At 45.6% G+C, this 16,032-nt stretch overlaps 1 protein-coding gene and 1 pseudogene across 3 annotated transcripts; both read right to left on the reverse strand.

Moving 5' to 3' along the window:
• Positions 1–884: 884 nt before the first annotated feature.
• On the reverse strand, positions 885–1,871 carry LOC118930870 (ferritin light chain-like; annotated as a pseudogene).
• Positions 1,872–9,106: 7,235 nt separating this feature from the next.
• Positions 9,107–10,211, reverse strand: LORICRIN (loricrin cornified envelope precursor protein). 3 transcript variants are annotated; one of them, XM_057494941.1, is made up of 2 exons: positions 9,629–10,211; positions 9,107–9,451 (listed from the first exon to the last, which is right to left on the reverse strand). In XM_057494941.1, the coding sequence occupies exons 1-2, from the start codon at positions 10,209–10,211 to the stop codon at positions 9,339–9,341; spliced, it is 696 nt and encodes a 231-aa protein (XP_057350924.1). In that variant the 3' UTR covers positions 9,107–9,338. The 3 variants fall into 3 exon arrangements, with proteins under 3 accessions (XP_057350924.1, XP_057350923.1, XP_057350922.1); XM_057494940.1 differs by having other exon boundaries at positions 9,107–9,529; XM_057494939.1 differs by having other exon boundaries at positions 9,530–10,211.
• Positions 10,212–16,032: the final 5,821 nt, after the last annotated feature.

Below are 16,032 nucleotides of genomic sequence, written 5' to 3' on the forward strand. Positions count from 1 at the left end.
TCCTCCTGGCAGCCCAGCAGCCCCTGGGCTGGCATACAAACGTCAGCCACTGAGAATGTCTGCTTCTGGGTGTTTATAGCTCCTTTCCATGGCCACCTGAATGAATCTATTCAGGGGCATGTCACTGGTGGCAGAGAGGCCAGAGAGAGTACCTGGTTTCCACAAAGTCACCAGCCTGCACCAGGGTCTCCTTAGATGAGTAGGGGCAGGTAAGCACAGAGGAACTACTCCAGGTTATTTTTGAAAGAGGCCTTGGAGACCCTCAGAAACCATTTGGTATTCTTGTATTCTTTTTGCCCTGGGATCCCTGTTGCCTCCTCCTCCATGGTGCCCTACAGCCAAAGATACGAGGGGGAGGGTCCCAGGGCCAGGGGTGGGAACATCAGTGGAGTGGTAAAGCAACAAGGACCTGAAGGCTCATGGCAGTGGGTGAAGAGACATGGAGGCAAGGGAAGGGGTGGGAGAACTGGCCTGGGAATCACCAAGACAGGTCCAGAATGAGGGCTCTGGGAGGAGGGAATGGGGGTTGGAGAGGGGGTAGCAATAAACAGCAATTTTAGGACCACTGGAAGAAGACAAAGATCAAGATAGGAAAGGGAAGATGCCTTTCAAATGAAGCTTTGTATCTGAGGGTATTGTGGAGGGCCAGATGTGATGTCACCCTGGAAGTGACATCACCAGATCCAGGCACTGGAGAGTGATATCATTGGAAGTGATATCACCAGAAGTTAGATCACCAGAGACAGAAGTGACTACACCGGATATGAGATCGGTGGATATGAGATCACCAGATATGAGATCAGTATGGAAGTGACATCATCATGAGCCTGTGTACATAAGTGGTGTTCAGAAAATAAACTGCATCACTTGCCTGCCATCAGCAGTGAACCTCCTGATTCCAGCTTTGGTTTCCGTGTTTTTCTTGTATTTTCCGTGTTTTCCTTAAGCTCCTCATCCACTCCACTGAGGTTCAGCTGGTTTGTGGAGCTGGTTTCTGCAGGGTATGGACATGGCGTTGGACTCAGAATTTTTTTTTCCTGCAAAAAGCTTGTTTCCATTTGGTCCATGCCTCAGGAGAGGGCTGCAAGTGGCTAAAAAGCAGCCTAGTGGCTGCAGGGCAAGGCTCAGAAAGAAGCCCTGACACCAGGGGAATGCCTGAGGGTACCCCGAAGGCTGCTGAGCTCCAGAGGCTCCCAGTGGTGGTTGAGGGTGAGCCTTTCCTTGTGATCCTCTCCCAGCCCTGCCTGGAGGCAGACCAGCCCCTGGAGGTTTGTTAGGTGGCTGCGCATCTTGATGAGTTTCACCACCTCATCTGGGAGGTGGCTCTGCAGGAAGTCACAGAGACAGGGGTCTGTGCGGGCTGAGCCCAGGGCATACAGATCCAAAAGGGCCTGGTTCAGGTCTTTCTCCATGACCATGGTGGCTTCCATACAGTCAGGGTTTTACTCCATGTGTCTTGGGGTGGTTTCTGCTTGTCCTGAAAGAGGGAGAGGCCATCAAGAGATGCTGGCACACTCACACTTCTTTGCAACTCAGGCAAGGAGTGGCCTGCACACTCCAGTGCCACATCCTCACTGTGGAAATAAAAGCCAAGAGAGAGGTAGGTGCAGGGACTGGCAGCTATAGGGGCTGGCAGATGCAGATTGACCAGGTGGCCCACAGTGGCCTTTACCTTGTGGGAATAATTCCGACGCATCTGGGAACTCGTGGTTAATCAACAGCAATAAGGACTTAAGCTCAAAAAACGATGCTGGCTGGTCCCAGTGGCAGAGGATGGCTGATATGATGGTTTTTGAAGGTGGCCGCTGGAAGAGGTTGGAGGGTGGTGGGAGGCTGGAAGAAGGGGCACCCTGGGTCTGTTCTGTCACCATTCTGCCACAGGTGGAGGCTGACTCCGGTCCTCAGTTTTTGTGGTGATGGAGAAGATGATTCTCTCCACTCCACCCACAGCGAACAAGAGACAAGACGTTGCCGTAGCAGCAAAAGAAGTTTATTGTTAGGCAGATATGGGCTGCAGACAGACCACCTGTCACAGGAGGGTGAAACGGCGGCCAAGGACAATCTCTTACTGTTATTCTCCTGTAACGCGACGGGGACTGCTTTACTTCACCATTTTACTACTTTCTACTGCCCCACCCTCGTCAGACTAATTCCCCATTGCGCATGTTCTTTCCCAGGATTCAGTGTGTTTTAATTCGATTCATGAACTATCATGCTTAAACATGAGATGCTGATGAGCATATAATGAGACTTTGGGCAACCTGGGGTCGGATTTTCTTACAAGTGCGCGTGCCCCAGCTGGGGACGGTCCCTTGCTGTGGCTTGTAGTCCTTGTCTGGCAGCTTTCTGACCGCAAACTGCTGGATGACTATCTCTGAGTAGACTAACAAGAGAGCAACTGCCTTCTAACTGCTCAGAACTCAAGTCTCAGTGTTACTAGATGTACCCCCTTGGCCGCCTCCAAAGAAAGCAGCAGCTCAAGAGACGACAGGACGCTGGAGTTTGCAGGCTTTGAAATGTTAGCAATATGCTAAGAAACTGATGGGAAAGATAGTCGAAATAGATAATCAATTGCAGGCTCTCATCTGGGCCCCTTTCAAAAGAAAGAACATTCTGCCAACTAAAGTGCAGTATCTGAAATGAAAAATTTATTGGATCAGCTTCACAGAAAACTGAACTCGGCAGAGGAATCAAGGAACTGGAAGAAAGGTTGAACAGGAATTACTTGTGCTGAAATAAAGAGAGGAAAGTGGAAGGAACAAAGTAGATCGGAGTGTGTAAGGCTGGTGGGACAATATCAAATTAGCTAACGAATATGTAGAGTCCCTCCAAGAAAAGAAAAGAGCTGGGGGAGAAGGGAAAGAATAAATCTGGGAGGAGACAGTGTTAAAAATAAAAAACAATAAAGAAGTTAATGAAACACACCAAACCGCAGATAAATGCAGAGAATACCAGTCAGGACAAAGGCCAAGGGAACCGTACCTCAGCCTGGTTTGGTCAAACTGCTGAAAACCAAAGATGAAGAGAAAAAGTTTAAAAATTTAAAAGTCAAAGGAAAGAGACACATTTCACTCAGCGGAACAATCATAAGCAGAGATTCTCAGCCTAGATTTAAAAATGTGACCCTACTAATTATATCTACAAGGGATGCATTTTAAATATGAAGATGCAGAGCATTGAAAGTATTAATATGAGAAGAGATAGACCATGCAAAGAGTGAGTGTAAGAAAACTGGAGTGACTGTATTATCATTACATAAAGTGGGCTTGAAGACAAGAAACTATGATAGACAAAGGGATACATTTCATAACATTTCATTCGGAAGATATAACAATTCTGAATGTTTTATGATAGACAAAGGGAAACATTTCATAACATTTCATTCGGAAGGTATAACAATTCTGAATGTATTTGCACCTAAAACAATCAGAGTTGGTGACTTATACATCCTTCTCTCAAACTGAACAACACTATTAACCAATAATCAGTTTGACTTCAACATCTAAGAACTATACATTCTTTTTAAATAATTTTTAAGAGCACATGAAACAATCTTCAAGATAGATCACATACTGGGCCAGCCATGAAATATCACTATACATTTTAAAGGACTGGCATCACACAGAGTATGTTCTTTGACCGCAATGGAATTAAATTAGAAATGAATGACATCAAGATATTTAGAAAATTTCCAAATATTTAGAAGCCAGGTAATGCCCTCCTACTAACTCATGGGTTAAGGAAAAACATCACAGAAGATATTAAGAAGCTATTTTGTAATGAGTGATAATGAAAACACAACATACTAAGATTTGATTTGTGGAAAGTTAATTGTAGATCATTACCTCTGAGCATCTCAAGGCTGTCACAAAAGGAGAAAAAAACAAGTGTTGGTGGGACACAAACCATCATCTTCAGGAATTCTGATGAACCACTTTGGACAACTGACAGTGTCAGTCAAAGCTGAACATGTGCCAATCTTGTGACAGCAAAAAACTGGAAACCACCTGAATGTCAATCAGCAGCAGAAAAGACGAACTGTGACATATTCATACACTGTTAAACTATATGACAATTAAAAATAAAAAGCTGCTGCTCAGAGCAAACACACAAATTTCACAAACATGGCCCTGAGGAAAAGAGTCACATGCAAAAAATACTATAGGATTATATTTATATAACCTTCAAAAGTAGGCAGAATTAATCTATGATAATAAAACTCAGAATAATGATGTCTTTAGGGGAGCTAATGACTGGGAGGGTGATAAGGAAGGCTCCTGAGGTTAGTTATTGGGATGAGTTCACATGGTAAAAATTAATTGATTTGTTATTTATATTTTGTGCACTTGTATATAGATTTTCTGCAACTTAAGATGGAGTTATGGTCCCAATAAACCCATTGTAAATTGAAAATACTGTAAGTTGAAAATGCATTTCATACATCTAAACTACCGAATATCATAGCTTAGCCTAGCCTATCTTAAACATGCTCAGAACACTTGTCTGAGTCTACAGCTGGGCAAACTCATCTAAGGCAATGTCTATTTTACAATAAAGAGTAGACTATCTCATGAAATTGATTGACTACTGTACTGAAAGTGAAAAACAGAATAGTTGTATGGGGACAGAATGATTTTAAGTATATCAGTTGTTTCCCATCTTGAACTTGTGGCTGACTGGGCACGGCAGCTTGCTGCCACTGCCCAGCATCTTGAGAGAGGATGGTACTGCACGTCACTAGCCTGGGAAAGATTGAAATTCAAAATCTGAAGTGCAGTTTCTGCTGAGTGCATATTGCTTTTGCATCAACATAAGGTTGAAAAATTCTAAATTGAACTGTTGTAAGTTGGGGATAGTGTATATGTATGCTATATTGCAATAAAAAATAGCTTTGAGTTTTTTAGAAGTTTGATTTATCTCTAGGGTTTTTAAGTGAATCTCTTTGAATAGTATTTTTTTTTTAGTGGTTGCTGTAGATATTATGTATATATAATATCATAGTCTATTGGTTTTATGTCGAGTGAAATGTAGACCTTATTTCCATTAAGTTCTTTAGTCTCCCCACTTATTATATAATTGTCTCAAACATTTTCCTCTACATACATTGAGAACTACATCAGTGTTATGGCTGTTACTTCAACTTTCAAACATAATTTTAAAAAGCTCAGAAGAAAGACTCTGTCTTTTATTTACTCATAATTTTATACTTTACTTTTTATTCCTGATGTTCCAATCTGTATTCTTTGATCATTTCCTTTGATTTGATCATTTCCTTCTATTAGCCATTCTTTTAGGGTAGGTCTGCCAGCAACAAATTTTCTTAGTTTTCTTTCATCTGAGACTGTCTTTATTTCACTTTCATTTCTGAAGAATATTTTCACTGAATATAGGATTCTGGGTTGACCGTTCTGGTTTTTTTTCAGCACTTGAAAAATGTTGTGATGTTGTGCCACTTCTCCCTGGTCGTCACAGTTTCTGATGAGAAATCTGCTGTCATTCAACTTACAGTTTTCCTAGAGGTGATATGTCATTTTTCTCTACCTGCTTTCAAAATTCTTTCTGTCTTTAGTTTTTGGAAGCTTGATTATGATGTTTCTTGGTGTGGGTTTTCTTTCTTTCTTTCTCTTTTTACATGTACAAGTCTTGTAAACATCTTTATTATATTTTTTCCCCAGCTTTATTGAGATATAATTAACACGTAACATTGTGTTTGTTTAAGGAATACAATGTGTTGATTTAATACATTTACAAATTGCAAAATGATTACTACCGTAATATTAGCTACCATTTCCAACCTGCCACATACTTACCACTTCTTTTTTCTGGTGAGAATAGTTAAGATTTATTTTCTTAGCAACATTCAAGTATATGATACAATATTATTAGTTAAAATCACCATGCTGTATATTAGATCCCCAAACTTGTTTATCTTATGACTGGAAGTTGTACCCTTTGACCAATATACCCCCATTTCCCTTACCCTCCAACTCCAAGTCATCACCACTCTACTCTCTGATTCTCTGAGTTTGTCTTTTTTCGATTCTGTATCTACGTGATACCATAAAGTATTTGTCTTTGACTTACTTCTCTTACCATAATGCCCTCCAAGTCCATCCAAATTATTGCAAGTGGCAGGAATTGTCCGGGCTGAATCATATTCCATTGTGTGTGTGAGTGTGTGATTTGCATCTTTTATTTATTCATTGTTGATGGACAGGTATTGTGAGTACTGCTGCAGTGAACATGAGAGTGCAGATATCTCTGTGAGATCCTGTTCTCAGTTCTTTGGATTTATGCCCAGAAGTGGGCTTGCTAGAGCATTTGGTAGTTCTATTTTGAATTTTTTGAGGAACCTCCAAACCGTTTTCCATAGTGGTTGTACCAATTTGCATTCCCACCAACAGGGCACCAGGGTTTCCTTTTCTCCACATCCTCACCAACACTTGCTGTTTCTTGACTTTTTGATAATAGCCATTCTGACTTGTGTGAGGTGATATCTCATTGTGATTTTCATTTACATTTCCCTGCTGATTAGTTATGTGGAGCCTCTTTTCATGTATGTGTTGGCCATCTGTACATCTTCTTTGGAAAACCTGTATGTTCAGTTCCTTTGCCTATTTTTTAAATTGGTTTAGTAGTTTTCTTACTATCGAGTTGTAAGTTTTTTTGTAAATTTTGGATATTAACTCCTTATCAGTTATATGATTTGTAGATATTTCCTTCCATTCTATAGATTGCCTTTTCATTTTGTTGATAGTTTCTTTTGCTGTGTAGAAGCTTTTTAGTTTGGTATAGTCTCACTTATTTTTTTTTTTCATTTGTTGCTTGTGCTTTTGTTGTTATATCCAGGATCTTGCTGTTGAGACCAAACTCAAGGAAATTTTCCCCTGTTTTCTTCTAGGAGTTTTACAGTTTCAGATCTTAAGTTTAAGTCTTTAATCCATTTTGAGTTCATTTATGTGAATGGTATGTCGATGTGGACCTCTTTGGGTCTATCCTGTCTGAGGTTGACTCATCTTCTTGACTCTGTAGGCTTATGCCTTTCACCAAACTTGGGTAATTTTGAACTATTATTTCTTCTAATATTTTCAGCCCCACACTCTTTTCTCTTTCTGGAATTCTGATTACATGAATGCTAGTTCTTTTCTTATCTCCCAGGTTCTTGAGGTTCTATTCTTTATTTTTTTCCAGTCTATTTTCTCTCTGTTGTTGAGAATGGACATTTATATTGATCTATTTTTGAGTTCAGTGATTCTTTACTCTATCATCTCCATTCTGCTATTGAGCCTACCAGTGAGTTTTATATTTTCAACTTTATATAAAATTCAGCTCTACACTTGGTTATTATTTTTTAGTTCTAAAATTTTCACTTGCTTTTTATCTCCTATTTCTTTGCCAAGACTTTCAATTTTTTCATTTGTTTCAAGTGTGTTTGTAATTTCTTGTTGAAGCATTTTTATAATGTCTTTAAAATCCCTGCCAGATAATCCCCAAATCTGTATCATTTCAGTGTTAGTGTCTATTAATTGTGTCTTTTCTCAGGTTGAGATTTTCCTAGTTCTTTGTAGGATGAGTAATTTTTGATTATGTGTTGGACATTTTTGACATTATGTTATCAGATTCTGGATCTTATTTAAATCTTCTATTATAGCAGGCCTCTGCTAATAGCACATCAGTGAGGTGTATGTGGGCGGTATTATCTCCTTACCACTGGTACGGGTGGAAGTCCAATATTCCCATTCTTCCTGTGCAAGACAGTTGGTTAAAGTAGGGTGGATATTGTAAAAAAAAAAGTTCTGCCTTGCTAGGTCACCTCTTTCCTAGTCATCTGGATAAGAAAGCATTATCTGCTTGGGGCTGTTTTTTTCTACACTTATCGGCATTTCTTGATTGCAGACTTTCTAGTGCCCAATCTGGGATATTATAGTAGGCAAAAAGAAAACTTGGAATTTACCGTGGGGTTAGTCCTCAAATTCTGAGGGCTTTAGATACTCTGCCTCTTCTTTCCACCTTTCAGATTCTTACGTTTGTTTTATTTTTAATTTTAGCCCCGATATGTAAGTTATACTTAGTGGGAGCAATAGGATCAATGCATCTACTCCATCTGGTACAGAACCCAAAGTCCTACTTTCATTAAAGAAAAAAATAACAAAACCAAACCATTAAAAATTCTATAGTTGGATTACTGGATCTTTAAGATTACTACCTGTTTTGATCTCCATAAGTTACTTGTAAAATGAAGGTGGTGGTGACTCTGTAAATGGAAGAGTTAGGGAGGGATAAGTTGTCTTTTTGTCTCCAGTAGTAAATGGGTAGGGAGAGTACCTTGGCTTTTGGACCCAGGTGTTCTGGGTTGAGTAAATCATAAAGTTAGCTTTTTCCTAGAGCTGGTAAAATTAGGATATGAAATGAGGCCTGGAGAGTTAATGACTAGCTGATGTTCTACATGTCTTCTGAGGGCCATTTAATTAGCAGAGCAACTGTAGCTTCTTCCTTGTTAGTTGCTTCCTTCTTTTCCCCATTGACCCGATACTGGCTTTTAGCACTTATGCCCTATTTTCCTAAATTGGGCAAAGCTCTTTCAGGAAAGAGCAGAAAACAGTTCCTCTACTTCCTCCTGTCCCTAAGGGTGTCTAGTAAAGGGCCTTACGCACTGTAGACGGGCATAAATATCTGATATGGTTATTTCTTCTCCTCTGAGTCTGGGTACTGTAGGCTAGTGGCCCTGAGGTGCAGAGTAGGCTCTGGACTATGAGAGCACATTTTTCCAGGGCAGCCCCGTCTTTAAAAAGCACCGAGCTGAACAAGGACACCCGCAATGGCTACCCAACCCACCGGGGGCTGTTTTAGAAATATCTTCCCAGGATCCTTATGTTTGGGAATCATCAAGCAATCTTAAGTCACAGCCAGGAGAGTCACATACTCGGTTATCGGTTGCCAGCCATTTCTCCCTCTCCTGCTGACTCCCAGCTGGCCACCCACGCTTCCGCCAATAGAATAAATGTATCTGTTGAATGAATGCACATGTGGATGAGTGAATGGAGGAACAGAGAGGAATGGAATGGAATGAATTATCTTGAAACAAAGACACCTGGAAACGCAGACATCCTCATGAGCTGCAAATTTTATTGGCTGAAGAGGTCCTGGGGTTGGGTGGTGGTCACACAGAAACCAAGGACAAAAACTGCAGAACAAGATGCAGCCCGAGAGCTCATGGCTTCTGGGTGGGTTAAGAACCGAATGGCTTGGACACCTCAGGGCGCTGTCAGGAGCGCGTTAAGCCCACCAGCGCCCACGGAGAACACCTCCAGCTCCTCCTCCGCAGCTTCCCGGAGGCCTTATTTGCTTGGCCAAGTAGGCGCCTGTTTCTGCTGGGTCTGTTGGCAGACCTTGCCACCCCCGGAAACGCCGCCGGAGGAGCCGCCGCCGCCCCCGCCGCTGGGGAAGCAGCCTCCGGAGACCCCGGAGGAGCCGCCGCTGGGGAAGCAGCCTCCGGAGACCCCGGAGGAGCCGCCGCTGGGGAAGCAGCCTCCGGAGACCCCGGAGGAGCCGCCGCCGCCGCCGCCGCCGCCGCCGCTGGGGAAGCAGTCGCCGCCGCCGCCGCCGCCCCCACCGCTGGGGAAGCAGCCGCCGCCGCCCCCGGCGGACCCTCCGCCGCCCCCACCGCTGGGGAAGCAGCCGCCGCCGCCGCCGCCGCCGGACCCCTGCTGGGGCACGTACACGGTCTGCTTGCTCTGCTGCGAGAAGTAGCCGGAGCCGCCGCCGCCGGAGTAGCCGCCGGAGCCGCCGCCGCCACCACCGGTGTAGCTGACGCAGCCGGAGCCGCCGGAGCCGCCGCCGCCGCCGCCGCCGCCGCCTGTGTAGCTGACGCAGCCGGAGCCGCCGCCGCCGCCGCCGCCGGTGTAGCTGCCGCTGCCCCCGGTGTAGCTGACGCAGCCGGAGCCGCCGCCGCCGGTGTAGCTGCCGCTGCCCCCGGTGTAGCTGACGCAGCCGGAGCCGCCGCCGCCGCCGCCGCCGCCGGTGTAGCTGCCGCTGCCCCCGGTGTAGCTGACGCAGCCGGAGCCGCCGCCGCCGGTGCCGCCGCCGCCGCCGCCAGTGTAGGTGATGCAGCCGCCGCCGCCGCTAGAGCCTCCGCCAGAGCCTTCGCCGCTGGAGGTCTTCCCGCAAATCACTGGGGGGATGGGGGTGGGCTGCTTTTTCTGGTAAGACATCTTTTCCAAGGAGAAAGGGCACCCTGGAGAGAGGATCGAGAACATCACTGGACCAGCAGGCAGAGGATGCGGCGGGGCCTTTGCACCCATGGAAACGCCCGTCCTCCTCGGGCGGCCCTGCCTGGGCGGCAGCTGAGGCTCCCGGCTCAGGGGCCAGAGGCCCAGGGCCCAGATCCCGCAGCGCTCTCCGCCCAGACTCTTAGGATTAGTGTTTTTAGAAAAGAGCTGCTTTCCGCTTAGAAAGGCTTAACCAAGCTTTAAATAGCCCAGTTAGTGGTGCCTATTTCTCCCTCTCTCCCAGCCCTGCCTCTGGTCTCTGCTGTGATTTTGGGGCAAATGACCCACACTTCTATCCGCTTCCTCTTTTTCTGTAAAATGAAAGGATTTGAGCACTCATTTCTCAGGTCTCCGTTAATCTCAACACTGATTCTCTGAGTGCAAATCAAAAATTGCCACAAATCTCCACCTAGGTGGGGGATTTTATCCTCCCATGCATAAGATAGGGAGGTTTGTCCACATGTTGGAGGGCTGTTGCCCCTCTTTCTCTGCAAAAGCCTGTGGTTCAAATTCCTGGTCTGTCCCACTGAACTCTGGCCAGTTAGAAAAGGCAGGCCCCCGGGTGTTCCTTTCTGAAGCACCCCGGGGGCCTTTGCGCCATCATCTCTGACTAGAAGATACCTGCTCTGCTCATGTTCAAGCCTGGTTGAGAGAACCATAGCTAGTAGGAAACTGCGTCCCAGCATCTCACAAGTCATTTCCCTCTCAGAGCATCTCTGTAAAACAGATTGGGTTCCTGAGGCTTCTAAACTCCCCCACCCTCCACCCACCCCCAGCCCCGGGGCAGCATTCTCTGAATCCCTCTCCCTACTCTGACAATAGGCTCCGCCTGTCCTCCTGACTGGTTTATGAGGTCCAAACCAGCACCTTTACGGTCCACTTGGGATGGTCTCTGCAGAATATCACTTTGTGCCCACCACAGGGCCTCCCCCTACAGAAGATAGTCATGTCTTATTGGAGTTGACATTATGGCCAAAAAGCCAGACACAGCATTTGCACAGCAGCAGCTCAGACCCCCATCTCTTTGCTGCCTTTATCTCCTCTAAACATGGATGCAGTTGGAAAGGCAGAGGCCCTGCAGCTTCTGTAGGGGAGAGAGGCCTTGCCTGTCTGTCCTTGACCCACCTAGCCCATGCAGGCCCAGGTAAGACCAGCTGGGAAAAGGAGAGCTAGTGGAACCACACTTACCTGAGGCACCAGGTGTGCGAGGAGAGGAGATGCTGGCTCTGTGAGGAGCTCTGGATCTCTGGAGGTTTTATACTGAAAACCCTGACTCATCTATTGATCTGGGTTTGGCCCCAGTTACGTGACCCATGGCTATCGCCCCACCTCCCTGTGATTGCAGGCGCAGGGTGGCCCATTCATGAAGATTTTGGCATTCTTGAGATGGGCAGCCTAGTGTGTAACTAGCCACTTCTCTGTTGCAACTGTAGCAGTCTGGCCAGCAGGGATGGCCAGCCAAAGTAGATGGCAGACATTGTTTCCAAAACCTTTGGCATGGAGCACATACCATAACCAGAGGGCTGTGCTTGAGGAATAGGCCTCAGATTCTTGAGGCAGCCTAAGAGAGTCACACTGGAATCCCAGCCCTTGGTCCAAGGAGTGGGACCTTTCAAGTTTCATTGTTTGGCTTCTCATCCCATTGCTTGGGAACCTTCAGATCTTTAGAGAGAGCTTGTCTCTCCTTTGCTAGAAGTTTCTCTCCCCGGGTTTTATATGTGCTTCCCTGAGGTATTTCTGTCTTGCCAAGTGCCTTGAGAGTGCACCAGACCCCAGAACCCAGTTCTGGGCTGCATGCCCTGGGAAGTGCTGTAACTAACGGGACATGATGGCTACTTTGATTTATTCTGGGACATTGCAAGTATCTGAAAATATTGATCATCAGTGCTCAGTTTCCTTGCAGAGAAGCAAGCTAAAGAGATCAACCATGTGGTCCTTTCCACCATAGCCCTTTGGCTCTGGTGTCCTGTGGTCTCGTGCAGCAACAATGACCTCAGCCTAAGAGGCAGCCATGGAATGGAATGGACTTGAGCTTAGGTGATTTGAGTTTGGGTACTACTTATATTGTCAGCTATGTCACTTTGCACAAAGCCACAGCACCTTACCCAGGGCCTGCACATAGGAGGCACTCAGAAAGTATTTTCTGACTGTTGAATGAACAAGCTTTTTGATGCCCAGTTGCCCTGTCCATCAAACAGGAACAGTAATGCCTGTCCCATAGGCCCGTAAAGAGGGAATACTCAAGTAGACTGTAGAGTGTATTATTGTTTTTTTCCTATTACCTCTAACTCGGCCTGCCCTTGGAAACCAAGGCCAGCTCTTATCTGGGAAAATAACTCAAAAATTCTCCATTGACCCTGGGTCAGTAATATCACCTCTGTGTATGAAGAATGGCATGCTAGCCCCTTGTTTCATCACTGGAACTCAATTGCTATTGTTCAAGACGTGACATTTGAACTTTGTTCCGCCCAGCTGTATATGTTGAAATGACAGCTCCAATAATAAATTCACTGTTAATTATGGTGGAGTTTGAATGATCCAAATGATCCTGATTAGACCGTGGCCTTCAGAAACTTGTAGCACTAGTTTTAGTTTGGACAGCATGAACTTAGGGGAACCAGGAGGTAACCAGGAGGGAAACAGGCTCCAATGAGATAATTGTCATGAATATAACAAAGACCAGTTTTATTTAGTGAGGCTGCACTGGCGAAGGGGAGCAGCTATGGCCCAGGGTTCCAGTCCTGATCCATGGGCCCGGGTGGCCTGCTACTGTGTGTTCTCTAGTCCTTAGAAAAATATAAATAAGAGGATGTCAGCAATGCGTTCTTGAGAAAATCTTTAATTCTGAAATCATGGCTTTCCTACCTCTTTTTGTGCTAAATTATGATTTGAAAGTGATGGTGAGAGGAGGTACTTCTTTCTTTCCTATCAGATTTAAGATCCTAGTGTTTTATTCATTCATGCAGCCAATAGCAGTGGACTGGGCCCTATGCTAAGTATTAGGGAAGAGCTGGAAGCCTTTTCAAAGCTGTGCACGGTAGATTTGCAGCAGGGCACTCCATGCCTGCCTTTGCCACTCTATCTAGCATTTAACATGGAAAACCGTATAACTAGCACATCTACTTTGTTAACATGTAGAAGAGGCTGATGGAACCTGGCATTGACAGCAGTGCTGGGTCTTGTGGCTCTGAGTTAACCTTGCCTGACGTGTGAATGTATGAGCCTGGTTCTCCACTGTGTCCCTCTGGACCAGATGGACTGGCATGTCTGTGGACAGCAGTTGAAAATCACATTTTATCATATTGATGAGGAAATGATGGGAGTTTTGGAATTATTACGCTTAGGTATTTGGAATTATGTAAGACCTAGCAAGTCAGAATTCTCAGATTTATAGTTTATAGACACTTAACCCTACAAGTGTGCTCACCAGCACATCTGAGTCACGCAGCCTCCCAGACTACGTCATGGTCCCTACCTCTACCTGTATCTCTAGAGGAGATGGGCCTGTAACGCAGATGTTTCACAGTGCCAGGAGTGGGCTACGCATTCATGGGTCCTCAGTAATTCCTGGTGGAATTGAAGGGAATTCATCAATGGAATTCTCCCTTCCAAAGGGAGGCCCGTTGCCTAACAGTCCTGGTGCAAGGGAGTCCATGCAATTGGCAGATGGAGGGGAGAGTACAGCACTTGAGCTCGGGGAGCCCCAATCTAAGAGAAACCTGCTTGTCACAATTTGTAACACGCAAGCACTCTCATGACTGAGGGCCGGCAGTGCCTGTAACGACCCACTGTAGGGTCTTGAAGTCCAAGCCCAGGGTGCCTTAGAGACCACCCTCCCCTCCCTGCCATTTTCCCTCCTCTTTCCAGCCCTCCTGGGTCCCTATTTTGAAGAGGTGGTTGTCTCTTTTTGTCATTTGGAGGTCTGGTGAGAAGGACAGCTTGGTAGCGGCTCAGAGCTTCTGGAATTCCTTCTCCAGAGAGCTTTCCTAGGTTTGTCCACCCACTGGTTCTGTCTCTCTCCCCATGTTTCCCTTCCGAGTGGGTCAAGTGTTCCCAAATAGCCTGTAGATGCACAGGGTGGGCAGGGCGCCCAAGACTAGGCTTGCCTGCCTGAGACATTTCCCGTGTGGACCTACTTGGTTTTTTGTTTTTTTTTTAAATTTTTTATTAAGGTATGATAGACAGTCTTATGAAGGTTTCACATGAAAAAACAATGTGGTTACTACATTTACCCATATTATCAAGTCCCCACCCATACCCCAATGCAGGCACTGCCCATCAGTGTAGTAAGATGCCACAGATCCACCATGTGCCTTCTCTGTGCTACACTGTTCTCCCCGTGATCCCCCACACCATGTGTACTAAACATAATACCCCTCAATCCCCTTCCCCCTCCCTCCCCACCCGCCCTCCCACACCCCTCCCCTTTCATAACCACTAGTTCATTCTTGGAGTCTCTGAGTCTGCTGCTATTTTGTTCCTTCAGTTTTGCCTCATTGTTATACTCCACAAATGAGGGAAATCATTTGTCATTTGTCGTTCTCCGCCTGGCTTATTTCACTGAGCATAATGTCCTTCAGCTCCATCCATGTTGTTGCAAATGGTAGGGTTTGTTTCTTATGGCTGAATAGTATTCCATTGTATATATGTACCATATGTTCTTTATCCATTCATCTACAGATGGACACTTAGGTTGCTTCCATATCTTGGCTATTGTAAAAAGTGCTGCAATAAACATAGGAGTGCATATGTCTTTTTGAATCTGAGAAGTTGTGTTCTTTGGGTATATTCCAAGGAGTGGGATTCCGGGGTCAAATGGTATTTCCATTTTTAGTTTTTTTGAGGAACCTCCATATTGCTTTCCACAATGGTTGAACTAGCTTACATTCCCACCAGCAGTATATGAGGGTTCCCCTTTCTGGACAGACTTGGTTTTATGGGCCACTGTCACAGAGGTGTCTTGTTCATTCCTGGCAATTGTCCTGTGGACTCAGTGACACGTTATCCGCACTTCCCAGGTGAGGAAGTGGCTCATAGAGGCTAGTGGAATTGTCCAAATTCCCACAGCCTTTAAATGTCAGAGCCAGGATTCAGATGCAGTTCTTCTGATTCTAAATTTTGTGTTTTTCCAAGCGCTACATACCTTTTTTTTCTGGATTAATAGGAGGAGGATGAAGGGACGACACCCCTGCTAGGCTCAGGTTTATGCCCTCCTGGAAGAAGGGATTGCAGGTGCTCTCAGGTGCTCCGGCTCCTAGGAACAATTCTATGCCCTGGTGGACTGCTGGGGCCGGGAGGTCACGCGAGCTCATCCAAAGAACCCTTATCAGTGGTAGAGGTTGAAGGGCCCAAGACCCAGAGAGGCTAAACCATTTCCCAAGGCCACACAGCAGGGCCAAGATCCCTGGCTCAGTACTCTTTCCACTGTTGAGGCAGGTTGTGGCTTCCTGCTTTCTCCTGACAAGAGTACCTCCCGGTATCGGCCAAGGAGTAGTTATAATGATAGTAAAAGTAATTCATAGCTGAGCAGATGTGCTCAAGGAAGCTGCCGGGCTTGGGTGCTCTAGCCTCTGGGCCTGGTAGTAAATTGCTGATGTCACCAGGGCCCTTTTACAGGTGGGTAGCTGCTCAGTAGCGTGAGGGCTAAAGGCTTACCTCCTGGCTCATACATAAACTTTCCGAGTAGAAAGCAGCATTTGTGGGCCTAGTCTTACTCTGAGATTGGCAATGTAGCATAAGGCCTCTCAGGACTTTTGTCCAGGGT

This window comes from Manis pentadactyla, chromosome 19 (genome assembly GCF_030020395.1).
Source record: "Manis pentadactyla isolate mManPen7 chromosome 19, mManPen7.hap1, whole genome shotgun sequence".
NCBI classification, from domain to species: domain Eukaryota; kingdom Metazoa; phylum Chordata; class Mammalia; order Pholidota; family Manidae; genus Manis; species Manis pentadactyla.